Here is an 18,223-nt window from a genome sequence, read left to right on the forward strand (position 1 = left end):
GAAGAACTTCGGAGTTTCTATATATACTTTTAATTTTTTTCTTGATTTCTAATTTTAATTCCTCTGAAGTTTAGGAAAGTTAGTGGGGATTGAAACCAAATTGAGTTTACTAGTATTATTGAGTCGATCTTTTCATATTATCACAACATATAATAGAATGAAAGAATAATAATTCACGAGGAAGTGTATTCTTTGGTAACAAAGTCTTATTCCTATTATAACTTTTAAGATTTGAGAAGAATGTTATTAAATTACTGTGATTTTTATTTTATTGCATTTTCTTTATATCTTTTATCTGACTGTGCGTTTGAAATGTAACAACTGACCTAGATAAATAAAAAATTTAAAAAGGAAATGTTTCTCGTTACTCTGTTGAGGACAGTGTGGTTATATTAGTGATTCCCTACCAGTTAATTCACAGTGAGTGTTCCTGAGTCAAGAAACCTGCTTTTCCATAATGAAATCAATGATACTAGCTTGTAGTTAATAAAACTAAGAATAGAATTTACATATTTGTGGATAATTTTCAGTTTTTTGGTAATTGGTATGTTGAAAAAGGAAATAACAGAATACCATATTTAACATAAAAGGTCAAGATTCTTTTCCTTGATATGTCCTAAATTATCCTGTTAAAAATTGAGGAAGATTTTAAAAATAACAAAATTTAGACTGCTTTGAGGAGTAATTAAAAAGTTGGAGTGAATGAGGCTATATAGCAGGGTACATGGACATGAGGATGTAGCCAAAATCCTATCCAGTTTTTGTGTTTTTCTTTTGTGTATGAAGTGCAGATATTTGTTTTATTCTCTGTAGATCTGAACCTTCAAAACAGTAGGTCATGGACCTGCCCCTGAAATAGAAAGATAAATTGAAAGATCGTGCCCTCTTCCACTGCCCCGTTTTCTGTATTTTTCTCTCCAACGTCCAGATAAATTACGTGAGTCATCTTTCTTGAGTAACTCCTTGATTCAGTTTTCCCAACTATGTAGTTAGTGATGATGGGTTAAAATTAAATTGTTTTTCTTTTTTGGGATCAACTTTTTAACTACCCTGATAATCTTAAATATTTGCTGTTACCTCTTCTTGGATCCTTTCATAATTAACTCTTCTTCAGTAGCATAGGTGGACAAAATGACCTGTCATTTACCAGTATGATATAAGGACAGATGTAATCCTTAAAACTTTATTCCCACCTTGGAATCTTCACAACACCTACATTTTTAGTAATTGAGATAGGTATGATGAAACAAGTACAAAGGAGGTCCTTGATTCAGTTGTATTTTAAAAAAGACTTCCAAACAAAATTTCAGTGCGTATTGCCACATTTCATTTCCATTTTAGCCCTATCTTCTCAGACAGTTTTCTTTTTACTAAAATAGTTTTAAGATGTTATTCTGAAGAAAATATACACAATGCAGTTTTTGGTATTTAAAGCTCCTTTTTTTCTAGGTATGGCACTTTTCTACATAGATTTTTGTCTTTTTTGGTTGATGTAATTAATCATCTTTTCTAAGAGATGCTTTCAAAATGACTACTTTCTATTTTTGCAAATTGTTCTATGTATATATTTTTATTATTTGATAGTAATAAAAATACAGCATAAGTATTTTTGTATTTTTTTCTCATTTGCAAATGTAAGTTGTCATCTTGGTAAATATTTTGGTGTGTAATGAAAAAGGTGTTTTTTCTTGGATAGATTCTCCTAAAATGCAAATTCCCTTCTGTAACTCTTGAGGTCAGCCTTTTCCCTCAATCCCACACCTCATTTAACCACACCTATTCCCTTCACCTGGCCTCCACACGCCTTCTTAGACACTTTGGCTAGGTAAGTGCTAAGAATTCTTTCGGGTGTAACTTTTTTTTTGGAATCTCACTATCTGGATTGAGGTTGAGTGTGATTTCCACCCTTTCCCCTTTTCTCTTAATGTTGTAGATAATGGCACTGGACCTGGGCCCCTTTATGACGGGGCTGACAGAGCCTGTATGAGGTCCTTTGGCAGCAACAAGGTAGATTTTTCCTCTCCTAGTGAGGGGTCTTTTGAGGTTGGCTGTAGTAGGGAGGAAAGAAGGAATTTTTTCTGAGTTTTATTGTTCATTACTGTAACCATAGAAATGGTATTTGAAGGGGCAAATAATGTATCGGTTCATTGCCCCACCTTTCCTTGGCCCTAAGACAGCAATAGAGAGGAGTGACGTTTCCAGGTATCTCAGGGATACAAGAGGAATTCCTGTTTCCTGGATCTAGATTTCGTACTGGGAGACTGACAACATTTGTGTTAGTGGGAGGGCTCTGTAGGCAAGGATGATGCTAAATATGAAATAACCCAAACTGCTCTCTATTTCGCTTTGAAATACTTGTATATGAATGCATCCAAGCTGACATTTCAAACAAAAATAAAAACCCGAAAGGCCCATTTGTGATGATGTGGTTAACTCCAGCCACGCATTGACTTCAGAAGTTAGATGAATGTATGACCCATAGAAGGCACCAGCCAGGCAGTGCCTCAGAGCTTTCTGCATACTGCGTACAGCAGAGTTTACATGCAAAGGTAAGCCAACAAATAGCGAAGTAGAGCAGGTGCTATTACAATGCAAAGGTGGGGACCAGCATTTGAATTCCTGTGTTCTGGGTTACGTCTTCTCTAACCCTCGCCATAGCCCTGTGGAGAAGCAGCAGGCAGGATTTTAACCCATGTGTTTGCTGCCCAAATCTGTGTGTGCTTGCTGTGCTGCTCCCAGTCGCACCTGTACATTCCTGTTCCCTCAACAAGGAGAACAACTGTAATCGATTCTCTTTCCTTCCACCTAACAAGGACTCACGTTTCTCATCCATAAAATGGTTGTGGTAAATTTTGTAATTACCTTGTATAGTTTCAAAATTTTGTGCTTTTGATTGTCAAATTTGAAAGGAAGGATTTGTCACGGTTAAATGTAGTAAAGGATGTTAGGTTTTGCTTTGTTTTTTGGTTTATGTGATTCACATTGTTTCCATGAGATTTCTATAGAAGAGAACATATTTGACTGAAAGAAAGCTAATTTATAAAATTAAACATTTGATGACAACAATATAGAAGGTGTAAGTTTGTAGAAGTATAAATCTCATTGTCAGGAACGTGTGATGACATCTACATTTTGGTATTTGAAAGTTAGAACCTATTTATAGGCTAGGAGGTCAGTAAGAGGGTACAAACCTATTTCTAGCATAAAATGGGTGAGGTGATGTTCTTACGTACAAAAAGTAGTCTGTTTGCTGGACGTTTAAGTTTTCTTGCCTTGTGATTTGTAACAAGCAGCAGAATTTCAGAATGTTCCAGTCAGGAGGAGACATAGCACTTTGCTTAACCACAGACCAAATCGTTATTAACTGTGTTAAATTTAACTGTGTTAAATTTACCTTTGTAAGAGTGATACTTCAATTGTAGAAAAACTAGTGAGTTCATTATTATAAATTTTTGTTTTAAGATTTTAATAGGGATCACAGCAGGTAGGAGAATGTGGAGTTTGGATAACCTTAAATATTGTAAAAATGAAATGTGCTTACGTTAATGACCAGATCGTAAATTGGAAATGTTTCCATGTGTAACTTTACTTGAAGTGACTATTTGGATGTTTTTGAAAGTCAGAATAATCTTAGTAGCAGTCCAGTTGTTTAACAGCATAGAGGAATAATCAAGTAAGAGGAAGGGCAATATCTCCATGTTTATTCCATCCTGTAATGAATTGACAGAGACATTCTGTCAGGGTGCTGAATTTTTCTGGCTCCTCCTCAGTGGTTTAATTTTCTTTTTTTTTTCTTCAAGAGATACTTCTTTGAAAAGATCATTAATATTACTACAGGACCTTACCTGTCTCTTAATTCTGCTATGTAGCATGAGTCACATTTTAAAAGAATATTACAAATTGTCACCATCAGCTAGCTAATACTCACTTAATAATTCAAAATCCAATCCCTGATGCTAAGTGCATTAAACACATCTTACGTAATCTTGGTTTGCTAATGGTAAGTGTAAGGTGACCTTGGAATGCAAGGTCCTTAATTGTGGTTTCTTGGAAGACAAAGTTGGAAGGGCAACTATTCCTTTACTTTATTAAAATATGTATAGTATTGACTTGTCATCGCTTGAATATACTGGAAATGAAAAATGACAGTGATAATCATTTGTTTTAACTGTTAACTGTAATTAAAATATGAAAATATTACTGTCTTTGTTTATGATGAATACAAAATTTAAGCTAAGCTATAAGGTGTGCTGTTTGGAAATATGGAAGATGCAAGAATGAAGCCAGATAACAAGTTTATGCTTGTATTTCCTACTGATGAAGACTTTCAGACAAGTTATTTCCATGGGTAGGTGATATCACTCTGCATGTACACATACACAATACTTTTTTGCATGATTATACATGTAGGAGTGGTACAATTTTGACTTGACTGTTGACCTGTTGCCTCAATTTGGTAGTTGTGGGGGAGGGCTGTGGGGCAAGTGGCTGTGAGTGGTGTTAGTGATAAAATTTAAAAATAAACCACTAATTTTTTGTAAACACAAAACACTTAAAAAAAAATAAAGCCCTTTAAAAAATAGAACATTTGGTCAAATAGTCAATATTGTACTTGACCTTCGTCTTTGGACACAAGTATTTGGACATCACATAGTACCTTAATTCCATAATAATCATTTTGAACTCTGACGAGAACTCAATAAATGATACAGCGTTCTTTTCTTTTTTTAGAAAAGAAAAACCTCAAACATGAACCAATTTTTTTTTTTTCCCATTTGAACTAAAATCCATTACCAGCTGATACCAAGGCCACACTGTTGAGTTTTATGAACTCGATTTTACCCTTTTGGGGGAATTAGAAATTGCTTTTAAGTAGTCAACTGAAATTGTCATGATCGTCAGAATTTCATGTTGTGACATGTCTGTTCTTTATACAGTGGCACTTAACAATTCATTTGCCTTTACGTTTGGTCATTTTTTTGTTTTAAAAATGTCGCTACATAAACCTGTGGTTTGGGAACATAGTTTTAATGGATAAATAAATACCCAAGTATGTTCCATGTTTTATTCAGTGACAGTTTACACAATGGATGTTTGTATTAAAACAATAATCTTTCATTGTGTTCTATTTTAATGATTCATTGGCATATGTATTCCTTCATAGTCAAGATTTCCATAAAATAGGTGTGTTTAATGTTAATTTGTAGGATAATATTAAAAAATCTTTATGGAAACAAATAATTTGCCTGCATTTCCTAGTTGTTGGGGGAAGAAACATTCCTTTATTTCTGCTTCTAAATTGGTGGTAGTAGTAAGGGATGGTTTCATACTTGAATGAAAACTATGCTTTTTGCTGTTATGTTAGAAAAAGATTAGATTAGCATTTTAAAGCATGTATCTGTTCTACAAGCATGAACATTGAGTTATTTTAGCATGAATCACTGCAGTGTAATTACTTTGGAACTCAGCTGCCCTTTTCCAGCTAGTTAGGGGTTTAGAGGTAGAAGGGAGCTCTTATTTTTCCAGTAAGAACTTTAATATCTTCCTCTGGAATAACCCATAAGATAGCGTATCATTTCCTTGAGTCTGAGCTGGTTGTCTTTCTCAGGGAAAAGAAAATATAAATATCCTTCACAAGACATCCAAAGCAAAATCCTGAAGATGGATTTTGTGAGTATTGTCTTTTTGTAGAATGTTGTAAAATGCATAACATCCCTGATATTATAAAAGAGCTTTACTGGAAATAGTTAAGTCAGTCAAGTAGAGCTCTTAGTGTTAACCTTATTTCTTTAGAAAATGGGAAAATATATATTTGATTTTCTTTGGAATCTACTGGGGAGTTTTAGTATTAGTTAGTAAGAGAAAGAACTAGATTCATTCTCTTAAAAAATATAAATTGAGTTTTAATAATTTGCATCTGTTTTTTTCTTTAAAAGATCATTTTCACTTTCTCTGTGGAGTCTTCCCCTTTTTCTTAATCTTTTGCTCTAAGAGTATGACGTCAGTTCAGTGTAACTGTTCAGTATAGTCTTGTCTTCTGTTCTTCATAACACTCCTTTACCTCCTTCCCAAATGTGTCCCTCATCTTTGTAAGCTTGGGTTATCTTTTCCACTCCCACCCTGTGTACAAAATATTAGATATATAAAGTGCAGCTTTTCTGATCAGCTAGAATAAGATAAAGGCAACTGGCATTTAGAGGGCTCTTAGTTTCAGAAGTATTTTTCACCCCACACATTAGATACAAGTATACATTTTCTTTCCTCCCTAGATGGACCTCCAGTTGTAGCTCATTATGATATGTCTGACACCAGCTCTGACCCAGAAGTGGTAAATGTGGACACTTTACTGGCGGCTGCAGTAGTTCAAGAGCACAGTAATTCTGTAGGAGGCCAGGACACAGGAGCTACCTGGAGGACCAGCGGGCTTCTAGAGGAGCTGAATGCGGAGGCAGGTTGGTCTCCCTCCCTTTCCCCTTCTCTAATGGTGTCATGTGCATGTGTCCTGGTAGCTTGTTCCTTGTAGTGGACCCTGCCGAGGAGAGCAGGCTAACCCGAGGCATCTGGCGCTAGGTGATGGTGGACAACCCAGGGTGCCGTGTATAACAAACTGAAAGGAGATTTGGGTAACGTCCTTCATCTTTCCTAATCGGGAGGAAGCAAAAGTGACAATACATAAGACATTAATTATAGGCATAGGTAGATCTCAGTAGGCGAATTTCTTGATTAAAAATGCCTAACATGTAAAAACCACCCAATACTCCTCCCCTTGCCCCGGCCCATCTCCATTTCTCAGTTGTTTCCCTCAGGTGACTGCACAGCAGCCTTGAAGCTGGGGGAGGGGCTGTTAAACTTGCCCTGTGGGGCTGTTCCTATGCAGTGCTGCACTTCCTTCCACCTCTCTGTGTGCAGTGTCACTGTTACTTCCCCACCATAGTTCTCATATTGGTCTTTTCTAACCCTTCTCTTTCAGTTTCTGCCTCTGTTACCTCAGGGAAACCTCTCCCTGTCTTGCATTACTTATCTTGGTTCTGTGATGATTCTTAAGAGTGATATTTATTCACTAAAAAACCCATTGCCACTACCTTTGAAAATCTTGCACAGTGAGTCCAAGTTTCCTTCAATATGTTTCTCAAAACTCTTTCAACATTCTTTCTAATTAAAACCTTTTTCTAAAAGTACTAATATTGAAGTTTAAAAAAAGAAGGGGAGGAGATTGAGAGACTGCTTATATAGTGTGTCTTTTCTTTCGTGTTACGGAAGGATCATGCTTTCCTAGTTAAATTATAAATTGCATTGGCTTTTATGAGTGAATCTAGTAACTTAATCACTACCTAAAATATATTTATGGGCAATGAGTTTTGTATTACAAAAATAACAATGGGTTATAGTTTAGAACATTTTATATAGAAATTGTTAGGAAATAAAAAAACAACTCCATAGATCATCGTCCTTAATTCTTCCTTTCATAATTTTTGATGGAAGTAAATAAAACTCTCTTATTTGTTGAACTTCTAATTAATGTATTATGGCTAATTTTGGAGCCCGACCTGAATTTAATTTTAACTATGTTTTGACTGCTAACTGCCTGTTTGACCTTGGATGAGCTGTTTCTCCTCTGAACTTCAATTTTTCTATGTATAAATACTTGCTTTGCCCAACAAGGGTCTTTTAAAGATTTATTAATATGTAAAAGTACTTTTAAAAGAAGTAAGTAATAATACTTTATATCAAAGGAGAGTAGTTTGACCACATTTTGTGTAATATGTGTTTCTAAGTTTTATAATTTGTTCTGTATACTGGCTAATTTATCTTCACTTTTCATTCATTGACAAGTAAGTGATCCATTCTGTTTCAGTTTTATTTCCCTGTTGTTTTAGTCTGGCCATTAAATGTTGACCACTTTATAGTAAATTCTTGAGAACAACATGAATAATTAACTTTTTTTTGCTTTTCATATAGCTAATTTTAATATTTGGGCCATATGGAATTGTTAATATCTGACTTTTTGACCTATAACAAACCCAGCAATTTCATTTAATTCAACCTAATAATGCCAGGTTTGGGATCTTAAAATATCATTAAGGTTGCCAGCGTTGGAGAAAGCATCACATTTTCAGATTCAAGTAATTGTTAGCTTGATTATTTAAAACATCACTAGCCTTTGTTTGCTTAATTCTATATTTGGTTGTCTTTTTGAATTTCAGCCCCACAGAGTTATAAAACGTATATCACCAATCTTAAGAAATAAAACGTGGCAAAAATATGTGAGGAGGGAAGCACTCGTGGCTTCAACTTTGTTCCTCTTTCTTTTCCCTTTTCTACCCGGAAGCTGTCCTGAATTTGGTATTTGATGTTTAGGATTACTATGTATTTATTTTTTTATTGCATTTGTTACGTATCTGTAAACAAGCATGTTTTAATGCTGATTGGTATTACGTTGAAGGTAATCATTTACAAATTGCTTTTTTAGTTCAACAGTTTTTGAGCTATGTTCTTGTAAGTAAGTGTGGTTCTAGTTCATTCATTTTTCACTGCTGTTTAGTATTCCACTGTATGAATGACTGTATCACAATTGACCTACCCATTCTTTTGGATATCTAAGGTGCTATTCCAAATGATGTTGCCATTAACATTTCTTATACATGTCTTTCGGTACATGTGTGTGATCATTTCTCTAGGATATAATAGAACGTATGTGTCTGTCAGACCATAAATTATGTGTAGATTTTTGTATATCATAGGATGTGGTCATAGCTGTGACATTTTCTTATAAAGTCATTTATTGGCTCAGTCAAAGGCTTTTTCCCCCCTAAATTTGGCAATGCAGGTATAAGTAATAAATAAAACTTAGTATACTCGAGTCCCAGTGTAATTGTCATAGTGGGAACTCATCTTGCAAACTCAAAAGTACTTAGTGTTGCAACAAAATATTAAAAGAATTTATCCTCAATGGTCAGTTTATAGTTTTGAGATGAGCTATTATCTATCAATTGGATGATCATTCTTATGGCTTGAGTTTAAGATAAATGTTCTAATGTTTAATCTGAGTCTTTCTCTCCCTCTCAACAAAATAAAACCCAGTCACTAAATAGACTATTCAGGGGTTAATCAGTAGCAGCTTCTCAGACTAGGTCTGCAGCCCTCCTCCATTTAGGACCATCAATGATAGAATGCAAAATAATTTTTCCTGTTTAGTTTTAGTGGTTTTTGGTTGTTACTTATTTTCTTTTATTTGGGGAACATTGGGGAACAGTGTGTTTCTCCAGGGCCCATCAGCTCCAAGTCGTTGTCCTTCAGTCTAGTTGTGGAGGGTGCAGCTCAGCTCCAAGTCCAGTTGCTGTTTTCAATCTTTAGTTGCTGGGGGCACAGCCCACCATCCCACGTGGGAATTGAACTGGCAAACTTGGGGTTCAGACCTCACACTCTAACCACCTGAGTCATCCGGCCGCCCCTCTGGCGCTCAGCAGCAGCTCGTTGTCTTCAGTTTAGTTGTGGAGGGTGCAGCTCACTGGCCCATGTGGGAATCAACCCTGTTCCCGGCGACCCTGTTCAGAGCTCACGCTCTACTGAGCCATCTGGCCGCCCCTGTTTAGTTTTAGTTTCAACCAAAGCAAACAGTTGAAATTAGGAAAGCCCCTAGTCAACAAAAGACCTAAACTTTCCATTTCAACTCTGCTATCTGTTCACTTTTTCTTACTTGATGCTGTCATTGAACAGTATAGTAGGTGGCAACAAACCGCCTGGTTTTGAACCAGCAGCCACTTACAAACTGTGTGACCTCAGGTAAATTATGTAAAGCCTCAATTTTCCCTATTTACAAAATTGGGATAAAACAAGTATCCACCCCAAAAGGTTATTGTTAATCATTAAGTGAAATAACATAATGTGATTAGTACAGGATACAGCACACAGTAGGCCCTCAGGAATGCTAACCAACATTATATTAATATATACTGAAATAGACTGAATAAGGAAGTGATTAATGGACCCAGTCAGTGGGGTTCTAATTTACTGTCCTGCCTTGGAATGAGTTGCTCTCACTGCAGTATTTCTTAAACTTTGCTGAAGCATGGAAATTATCTGAGGTGCTTACAAAAGTTCAGACTCCTAGGTTTCTCCCTAAAGGTTCTGTAAATAGATCTGAAATGGAGTGTGGGAATCTGATTTTTATGATTACCCCCAGGTAACTCTTGCACTAGACATGTTTAGGAAGCTGTACTGATACATCTGAAAATGGCTTAATTTTTGTATATTGCTAGTAATAGCTCACTGTAAATGTAGATGAAGCTAAGAGAAGCAGCAGTCTGACATTTTCTTGGTGTGGAAGGCTTATAATTGTGGTAAACTAAATTTATTTACAGTTTTTTCCCCCCTGGAAAATTAAAAATTTTGAACAAATGATTTCATTTTTCTGTCAGCCTTCTTGTCAAGAAGGTAGGCTGTGAACATTTTCCCATTCTTAAAATAGGGATGGTAATCTTGATTTGTCTGTTACACAAGCTTAGTTGTAGTGCAGAGAAACAAATCTTGGATTTCCTGTTCTTAGCATAGGGCTTTTTATAATCGGACCAGCATGGCCATGTTTCTGTGATTAGCACTTTGAAGTCAATATGTCAGTCCTGTGAAGGAGATCAAGTTTGGTCACGTTCTTTTTGTTTACCAGCTTCATATGGACCACAAGATTTTAGATTTCTGATCTGCTCTTCCACTTTTTAAAGTTGTTTTTAACATTCTTGTTAAAAAAAAAAACTAAACACAAGGTAATAATTTGCTTGTTTTAAAGCAAAATGAGTAGGGACTTAAATTAACCCGTTTTATAGCTCCTACACCACTGTTAGCCAGTATGTAATAATTTCCTTTAATATGCTGCAAATAGGCCCAGGACTAGTTCTTACCCAGTAGACTTGTGAGTTAAAATATAGTTACGTTATTTCTTTGGAAGACAAACAAAAGAAAATGTCTGCCATGATACGTTAGTTACTACTTTTTGTGTGCTTCTTTCTGATTTACATGTTGAAAAGGTTGTAGTGGGAGGACAAAAATTTAGAATTTTCTCATAAAGTGAAGTTATCTTTCCAACAAGCCACACAGGCAAAGACCTACACAGAGATAGCCAGCTGCCATAGAGCTAAATATAAGTCCTCTGATTTATTTCCAATTTAATGTATGATAATTGTGGTATTTACACTTTTCCTACAGGGCTTATTCTTGTCCTCGAACAGGAATAGATTACAACCACGGACAGTACTTGAAGAACCTCATAGCATCTTTGGCTTACTTTTGCAGATTCTTTAGGCAGTGTTCTGCCATTGGATTCCTGGCGAGGGGAGGCGGTGGGAATGGCCCAAAGGCCAGAGAATGTCAGACTGCACAGGAGCCCCCAAAGGAATATGTGACATGCTAAAGAGGGTTACATTGCAGGGAAAGGACTCATTGTCCTGGCTCGGAAATAGACAGAAGGGGGGCATGCTTGCCTGGCTATTGGAGAATGCTTTGGTGTCTTTCAAAGAGTATGGCACCCCATAGATTGGTGTGGATCAGCTGACTTGTTATCTGAGTGGCACATTTGATCTAATGGCTCTGACAGGAAATGTGGCAGAATTCTCACACCATTGGTCTAGAGTTAACATTCACTAGAAAAATTTGTATTTAGCCCCCATCAGTTAATCTTATGTCCCTTATTTTATCTCGTACTGAGTTTTAGACTAAGTAATAAAGAATATTGGCTACAAGAGCAGAACCTGATTTTAGAACATTATACAAGTTCTCTATTAAATTCCAGCAGGGTTGGATTACAATATTTGTGGCCAAAGTAGCCTTGCCAGAATGGTTTGGATTGATCTAATAATGTGAAAGCAATGTGTAAAATATTAGTTTCTAGATCCATAATGGATGAATAAAGTTAGAAGAATCTTAAATATTGGTGATGGTTATCTTGCTCTTTTTAAGATATTATAAAGTTATGAGCAAAAGTAGCATAGTTATTTTTTCATTTCTTCCCCCTTCTTTAAAAAAAAGGCAGAGTTATGATGTTTCCAGGTCTGAAACTAGGGTATGTAGGTGGTAGGGTCAGGATGCCGGGCCTCCTCAGTGAAGATGGGTTATTCAGAAATGCTGATGACGGAGACATTTCACAGAATATTCCACAAGTTGCAGTTATAAATTAGAACTATGGAGATAGAGCTGGGCACAGAGATACTAAGAATTAACTTTCTCTGTCACGTTCTTGTGGTGTTTTCTTAATCACTGTTGTTTAAAACCATTGAGCAATCAAGGAGGAAGAGTTTGGTTATAGCAACCGTGACTCCTACAGTCTGCCCATTTAGTTTAATTCAGTTGTTTCTTTTGCGGACGGTAAGGCCTGAGGCCCTTGCTGAGAGTCTACCACAGGGCGCTTTAAGTGTCTCTTGGGGCTCACTTAGCTCTTTGCTTCTTAGTGAGTAGGCATGGAGAATTTTGCCACGGTTGTACATGTAAACAGTGAGTATTCATATAATGAGTAATAATGAGAGCGGGACTTAAAGTGGAGAGAGATGGAGGATGGGGTGGGGGGAGAGAAACCAAGCCAGATGCCAAAAATGTTTCACGAAGGAGTGAAACTGCCCTGGAGTCCATGTCTGAGTGAAAGGGAAACATCCTGGGAGATGTGGGCTGCTGGTGTCGGTCCAGGAGGATGGCGGACGGTCCGTTACTGAGGAGCCACTTCAGAGGACTGGAGGGGAGGTGGCACTTCAGGAAAGTCAGGTTTCCACGAGGAGATGAGGAAAAGTTCCTGCAGTTTTCCGTGGAGCTGGCATTCCCGAGGCCAGTGCAAAAGTTGTGGGAAGGTGAGGCATGAGCGGCTGTGGCAAACGAGAGTAGTAACAGCGAGTGGAGGAGAAGGTGGGAGACAAACCGACAGGTCCAGAGGCTTATGTTTTGTGGGTGGCCAAGAGGGTGGAAATACAGTGTTTTACGTCTCGTAACCAAGTATTTATTGTAGGAACAAGTAGATGAAGTAAACTTACACCCATACAATCCAAGGCTGCTCTGGTTTCCTCCTACCTTTTCCTAATGCTTGCTCTTTTTCCACTGGGGGCCTCTCTCTACTCTCCTGCTGTTCCCTCCCCTGCACTGTTCTTCTGCCTCGTGGATCCCAGCAGCCACCCTTCACGGTCCCCTCCGAGCTTCCCTTCTTTCCCTGCCTGGCATCTGTGAGCCCAGCTGTCCTTTGCCAGCCTCCTCCACTCCTTGTATCGTCGGCATCCCTGCACACTTGGAGTCTGGATCCACACGGTTCCGCACAGCTGGAGAAAAGCACATGGTTGGGGGTTCGGGGTGGCGTAACCTCCTCATCGGCATCCTCGCCCTGGCGTCAGTGCTGCCCTGTGCCTTTTCTCAGCAGCATTCGTGCCTCACAGTGGCGACTTCACTTTTCTAACTCCCCACCCACACCTGTGCTCTGCAGATGGCCTGGCCACATTCTTCACAGGTCAGCCGTTCCTCAGCTTTCTGTCATCAAACCTGTTTTTGTTCTCTGCCTTTTTTCTAAATGTGGCCTGGTCTCTCCTGTCTTTAAAAACTGCTGACATACACATCCCCCCCACTCAAACCCTTCTTCCGCTCTCAGTACCTCTCTCAGTTCTTCTTTCCCTTTCATTCTTCAGCTTGCTTTGCTGCGTTTGCTTCCACTCCATCACCCCTCTGAAGCTCCTCTTACCAAGGTCACATATGGTCATTTTGTCACTGATTCTGATGGGCTCTGCTTAGTCCCTCCCCTGTCAGCCTGCTCTGTTGGGCATTGATAAGCACTTCTTTCTAGAAATGCTCTTTCCCTGGTGTCCTGGCTTCATACCTTTGGGATTTCTTTCTACCTCGCTTACCTTGGTGAGCACCCCTCCTCTGTCCATCCCTTAGTTACTGGCACTTGTCACAGTCCTGTTTTAGGCCCTCTTCACTCCACTGGGTGAGCTGCACCTTCCCACCTATTACTGAGGACTTACTGCATCTCTGTTTCCTCTCTAGACCTCTGACCTGAGATTTAGGACAGTACCTCCAGCTGCTGCCTGTTGGACATCTCAGAGGCATGTCGTTGTCATGGTCTAAGCAGCCACCCTCAGCCATTTGTTGGTACACTGAATGCCACTGTAACTACCCAGCTTCCTAAATCAGAAACCTAGACATCACTGTTTACTACTTGTGTTCTTTCCTTTGTCTGATTTCCAACATTAGTAACCCTCTGTACATCACAGACACACAGAACAGTCCCCATTTTGTTTCCCTAGGTCAGCCATAATCATTTCTCACCCACGAAACTACAGCAAACTGTTTTCCTTGCCTGTAGTATTCCTTGCCCCACTGTTAGTTCCATTTCCAAAAGGAAATTTTTCAAAATAGAAACCCAGATCATGTCACTTCTCTGCTTAAATCCTTCAGTGGCTTTCGACTTCTCGAGGTCAAGTCCGGACTCCTTACAATGATCTGACCTCTGCTGACTGCAAGCCTCATTTCTCATTTCTCTTTTTACTACCGTTACTCCAAATCTCACTGAACTTGTACACCCTAAAGGGCAACACCGTGCTCCTTACGCTGTTTTCCCTCACTTGTGCCTGCTCTTCTCTGAGAGCTCAGCTTCTTTGATTATCCTCAAGTCTGGGAAAAGGGTTCCGATGTGCTTCTGCCCCGTCGGAGCAGTTTTCAAGCCATAGTGCAATGGAAAGCTTTTTATCATCCCTGGATATGTTGTAAGCTCGTCGAGGGCAGAGACGCCTGCCTTGTTCCCCGTAGTATTCCTAGCACTTAGCATGGTGCGTATCATAAACAAATATTTATTGTAGGAACAAATAGGTGAAGTAAACTGTTGGACCCACACAAACCAAGGCTGTTCGAAATACTGAATAGGGACAAAGTGCAGATTTGAAAAAAGAGAGATTGTCAATTTGTATCCCTCCCTGGAGTTGCAGCAGCAGCACTGCATGACAACAGTAATCACTACAGCACCGAAGTAGGAATTGGATAAAAGACTTGGCCACCAGCAAGGTATTGGGGTCAGAGCAAGAATCCAGGTTTACCAAATCTAGACTTAACTAAACTCCATGTAAGCAGCCCCAGATGTAACAAAACTGGGTTTTGTCTGGTGCATGCCACCTTGTATGCTTATAGGGTTCAAAGATGAATGCCAATGACTGCCAATGCCACATAGAACCCCATCTAGATTATTCTTTGATACAGAAGGTTAACAAGCTCATGCAGACTGTAAGATAATCACCAGTTGTATCTGGAAACCATTTTAAGCTTTTTCGTCTTCTGTTTTCTCATGTTTTCAATTAAAGAAAAAAAGTGAAAATTATATTAAAGAATTGTAAGAGAGATCCATAGTCATATGTATTCAGACTTGATTCCTTTCCACAGCTTTTACCCAGCACCGATGTATTTTTATAGTGTTACGTGTGATGCTTGTATGTGCATACATTTCCCCAACCTTCTACATAGCACTGTAGTGACTCTGGACATCGTAACATTTTGCTTATTTAAAGTTCTTTCTCCTTAGACTGAATTGTCAGGGGTGGGATTACAGGGTCAGAGGGGGTAAAAGTTGTAAGGCTTTTGCTTTGGGACTACCTATGACTTTCAAAAGGGTTCCACTAAAAGTTGGCAGTAGTATGAAAGTGCAAGGTTTCTCAATGACCTGGAAGCATTGGAATGAGTGAGGTGAAGGAAGGGAGAGTTCTATGTGTAAAATCTTATTGGTGTTGGTTTAGTTTATGTGAGGTGTCACAAAAGATTTTTTTTTTTTACTATGAAAAAATTTGTATCAGATGACAATATATTTAAATAAAAATACTCTTTAAATAGTAAATGAAAATTTGCACCTGTTATAACTCTGTTTATACCATGTTAACTCCTAGATATTCTAAAATTCATCCTTTTCAGTCAGAGCATTCAAGAACTGGGTACATAGGCTGACTTTTATCTCTTGTTCAAATTGTTTATAGAGTTGTGTACTTTGATGCTGTCATTAGTTTTTCTTGAGAGAGAATTCTGTGGAAGCTCATGATTTCTGTGATGTTGAAGAATGTGTTTTATTGTACCATGTAATAGATGCTTTGTGAAGACCACTATGAAAACTTACATGCCTCTGTGCCACAACTGTTTTACTCTCCAGAGTTATGTGGTGTGTGTCTGTCTAATGAGAACTGTCAGCAACATACAGGTTATGTTTTAGTTGCTCAGAGCAAAAATTGAGATCTTCTCTTTTACATGTGATTTTGGGTCAGATTTTATCAAATTTAAATTCACTTAGAGAAAATTGTTAAATCTTTCATAACACATCCTGGTATAAATATATTAATGACTACTTCTACTATTTCATTTATGCCTTGAGCTTTTTTGGTAGAATTTTGTTCTATTAAAATGATAAGCAGTAGAGAACTCCATTGCTGTCTCAGTGGTGACAAAACTGTTACGTGGGTAACTTAAAGACTGTAATTGAATGCAAAAAGAACTATGAAATAAAATAAAGAGTATTATCACAGTTTTTATATACCTATATTTAGATGCACATACTTACCAAAGTACTCCAGGTTTTTTCTCCTAAGGGATAGGAATAGAGAGTGAGACTTGGAGCTCTTACTTTGATGTACTTCCACATTGTTTGAACATTCTTTTAGCCATGAGCGTGTATTCTGTTTATTTATTTATTTTTTTTAACTTTTTTGTTTTTTAATAGAGCGCTGTCCTGGCTTATTTGCCATGGGTAACAGTTTCACTGTGGCAGGCTCTCATAAGCCCATTCTGTTTCTGTGATTAAACCTGGATGAGACCTGTCAGTGAGTTGTTTCTGCTGCTTGTAAGACAAAATGTGTTTTTTTTCCCCCTTCTCTCTCAGGTCATTTGGATCCAGGATTCCTAGCAAGTGATAAGACATCTGCTGGCAATGCACCACTCAATGAAGAAATTAATATTGCCTCTTCAGATAGTGAAGTGGAGATTGTGGGAGTTCAGGAACATGCAAGGTAGGATATTAATTGGAATATTCTGATGTTTTACATTGTGAATTTTATTTTAAACAGAAAACAAATGAGGAGAAAATGGTAGGCCTCATGGTATGGCTGGCATGAATGGCGAGAGCTATCTCTCAGCTTCCTTTGGCTTAAGAAACACTTGATTAAACATGATATTAGCTACAAGATGTGTTGCATAAATTGTCTCATATCAAGAACATTTCGACCATATGTGTATGTGAACTAGAACTGATGTTTTTCTTGCCTAGATTGCTTGACAGATTTTTCTCTTAGGGCATAAGTATCATTATATGTTTTCCCTTTTATTCATATTTTCTTGCCTTTCACTTTACCGTGAAATGTATTGGGAGCAAACAATTAGGAAATATGCACCTGACATCATAACCTCTTTTGCTTGTTTCCTAGACCATCTCTCCTTATCTTTCATTAAAACTTGTAAGTTACTATAGTCTGTTGCTAACAGAGTATATTTCTAGTGATGTGCATGTGACTCAGGGATTCTTGTTTCTCCAGATAAAAAAAAAAGCCAAAAGACATCCAATTAGTTTGTAGTATTATGAAGTTAATTTATGAAGTTTGGCATTTTTAAGGTAGAGGTCAGCAAACTATAGCCCATTGGTCAAATCTGGCTTGCTGCCGATTTTGTATGGATCTCGAGCTAAGAATGGTTTTTACATTTTTAATTGGTTGAGGGGAAAATCAAAAGAAGAATGATGTTTTATGACATATGAAAATTACATGAAATTCAAATAAAATGTATTCACCCATAACTTAAGTTTTATTGGAATAGAGCCATGCTTGTTCATTTATATAGTCTATGGCTGTTTTTGAACTCCAGTGGCAGAGTTGAGAAGTTTCAACAGATAACTTCTAGCCCTCAAAAGCCCAAGATATGTACTGTCTAGTCCTTTACAGAAAAAATTTACTGACTCTTGCTTTAAGATACGTTCCTAAGAATTGGATGCAGCCCTTTCAGAAGTATTCATGAGGAACATTTAACACACTCACATATAGATAGAAAACAAAAATTTAGACTTTGGAAAATCCATATTCTATATAGCAGGCAACTGTTCTCCTGTGTCACAAATCTTAAGTTGTGGTTTCCTGATTTCCCCAGTATCTACATTACCTTGCTCTTAAATCTGATTTTACTCTTGATTAGTAAGGTAATAAAACATTCATCAGCATTTCCTCTGTTGCTATAAAAGGTAAGACTTTAG

The 18,223-nt window shown here is 37.7% G+C and overlaps 1 protein-coding gene across 4 annotated transcripts in view; it reads left to right on the plus strand.

The window, feature by feature from the left end:
• ARK2N (arkadia (RNF111) N-terminal like PKA signaling regulator 2N) overlaps positions 1 to 18,223 on the plus strand; it is a 67,729-nt gene that overhangs the window by 38,155 nt on the left and 11,351 nt on the right. For 3 of the 4 annotated variants that reach the window (XM_033087154.1, XM_033087153.1, XM_033087155.1), the window contains exons 3-4: positions 6,270 to 6,452; positions 16,868 to 16,994. In XM_033087154.1, the coding sequence (XP_032943045.1) occupies positions 6,270 to 6,452; positions 16,868 to 16,994 (310 nt within the window). The remainder of the gene's footprint in view (positions 1 to 6,269; positions 6,453 to 16,867; positions 16,995 to 18,223) is intronic. The other variant, XM_033087156.1, reaches the window with a different exon arrangement.

This window comes from Rhinolophus ferrumequinum, chromosome 19 (assembly GCF_004115265.2).
Source record: "Rhinolophus ferrumequinum isolate MPI-CBG mRhiFer1 chromosome 19, mRhiFer1_v1.p, whole genome shotgun sequence".
NCBI lineage: Eukaryota > Metazoa > Chordata > Mammalia > Chiroptera > Rhinolophidae > Rhinolophus > Rhinolophus ferrumequinum.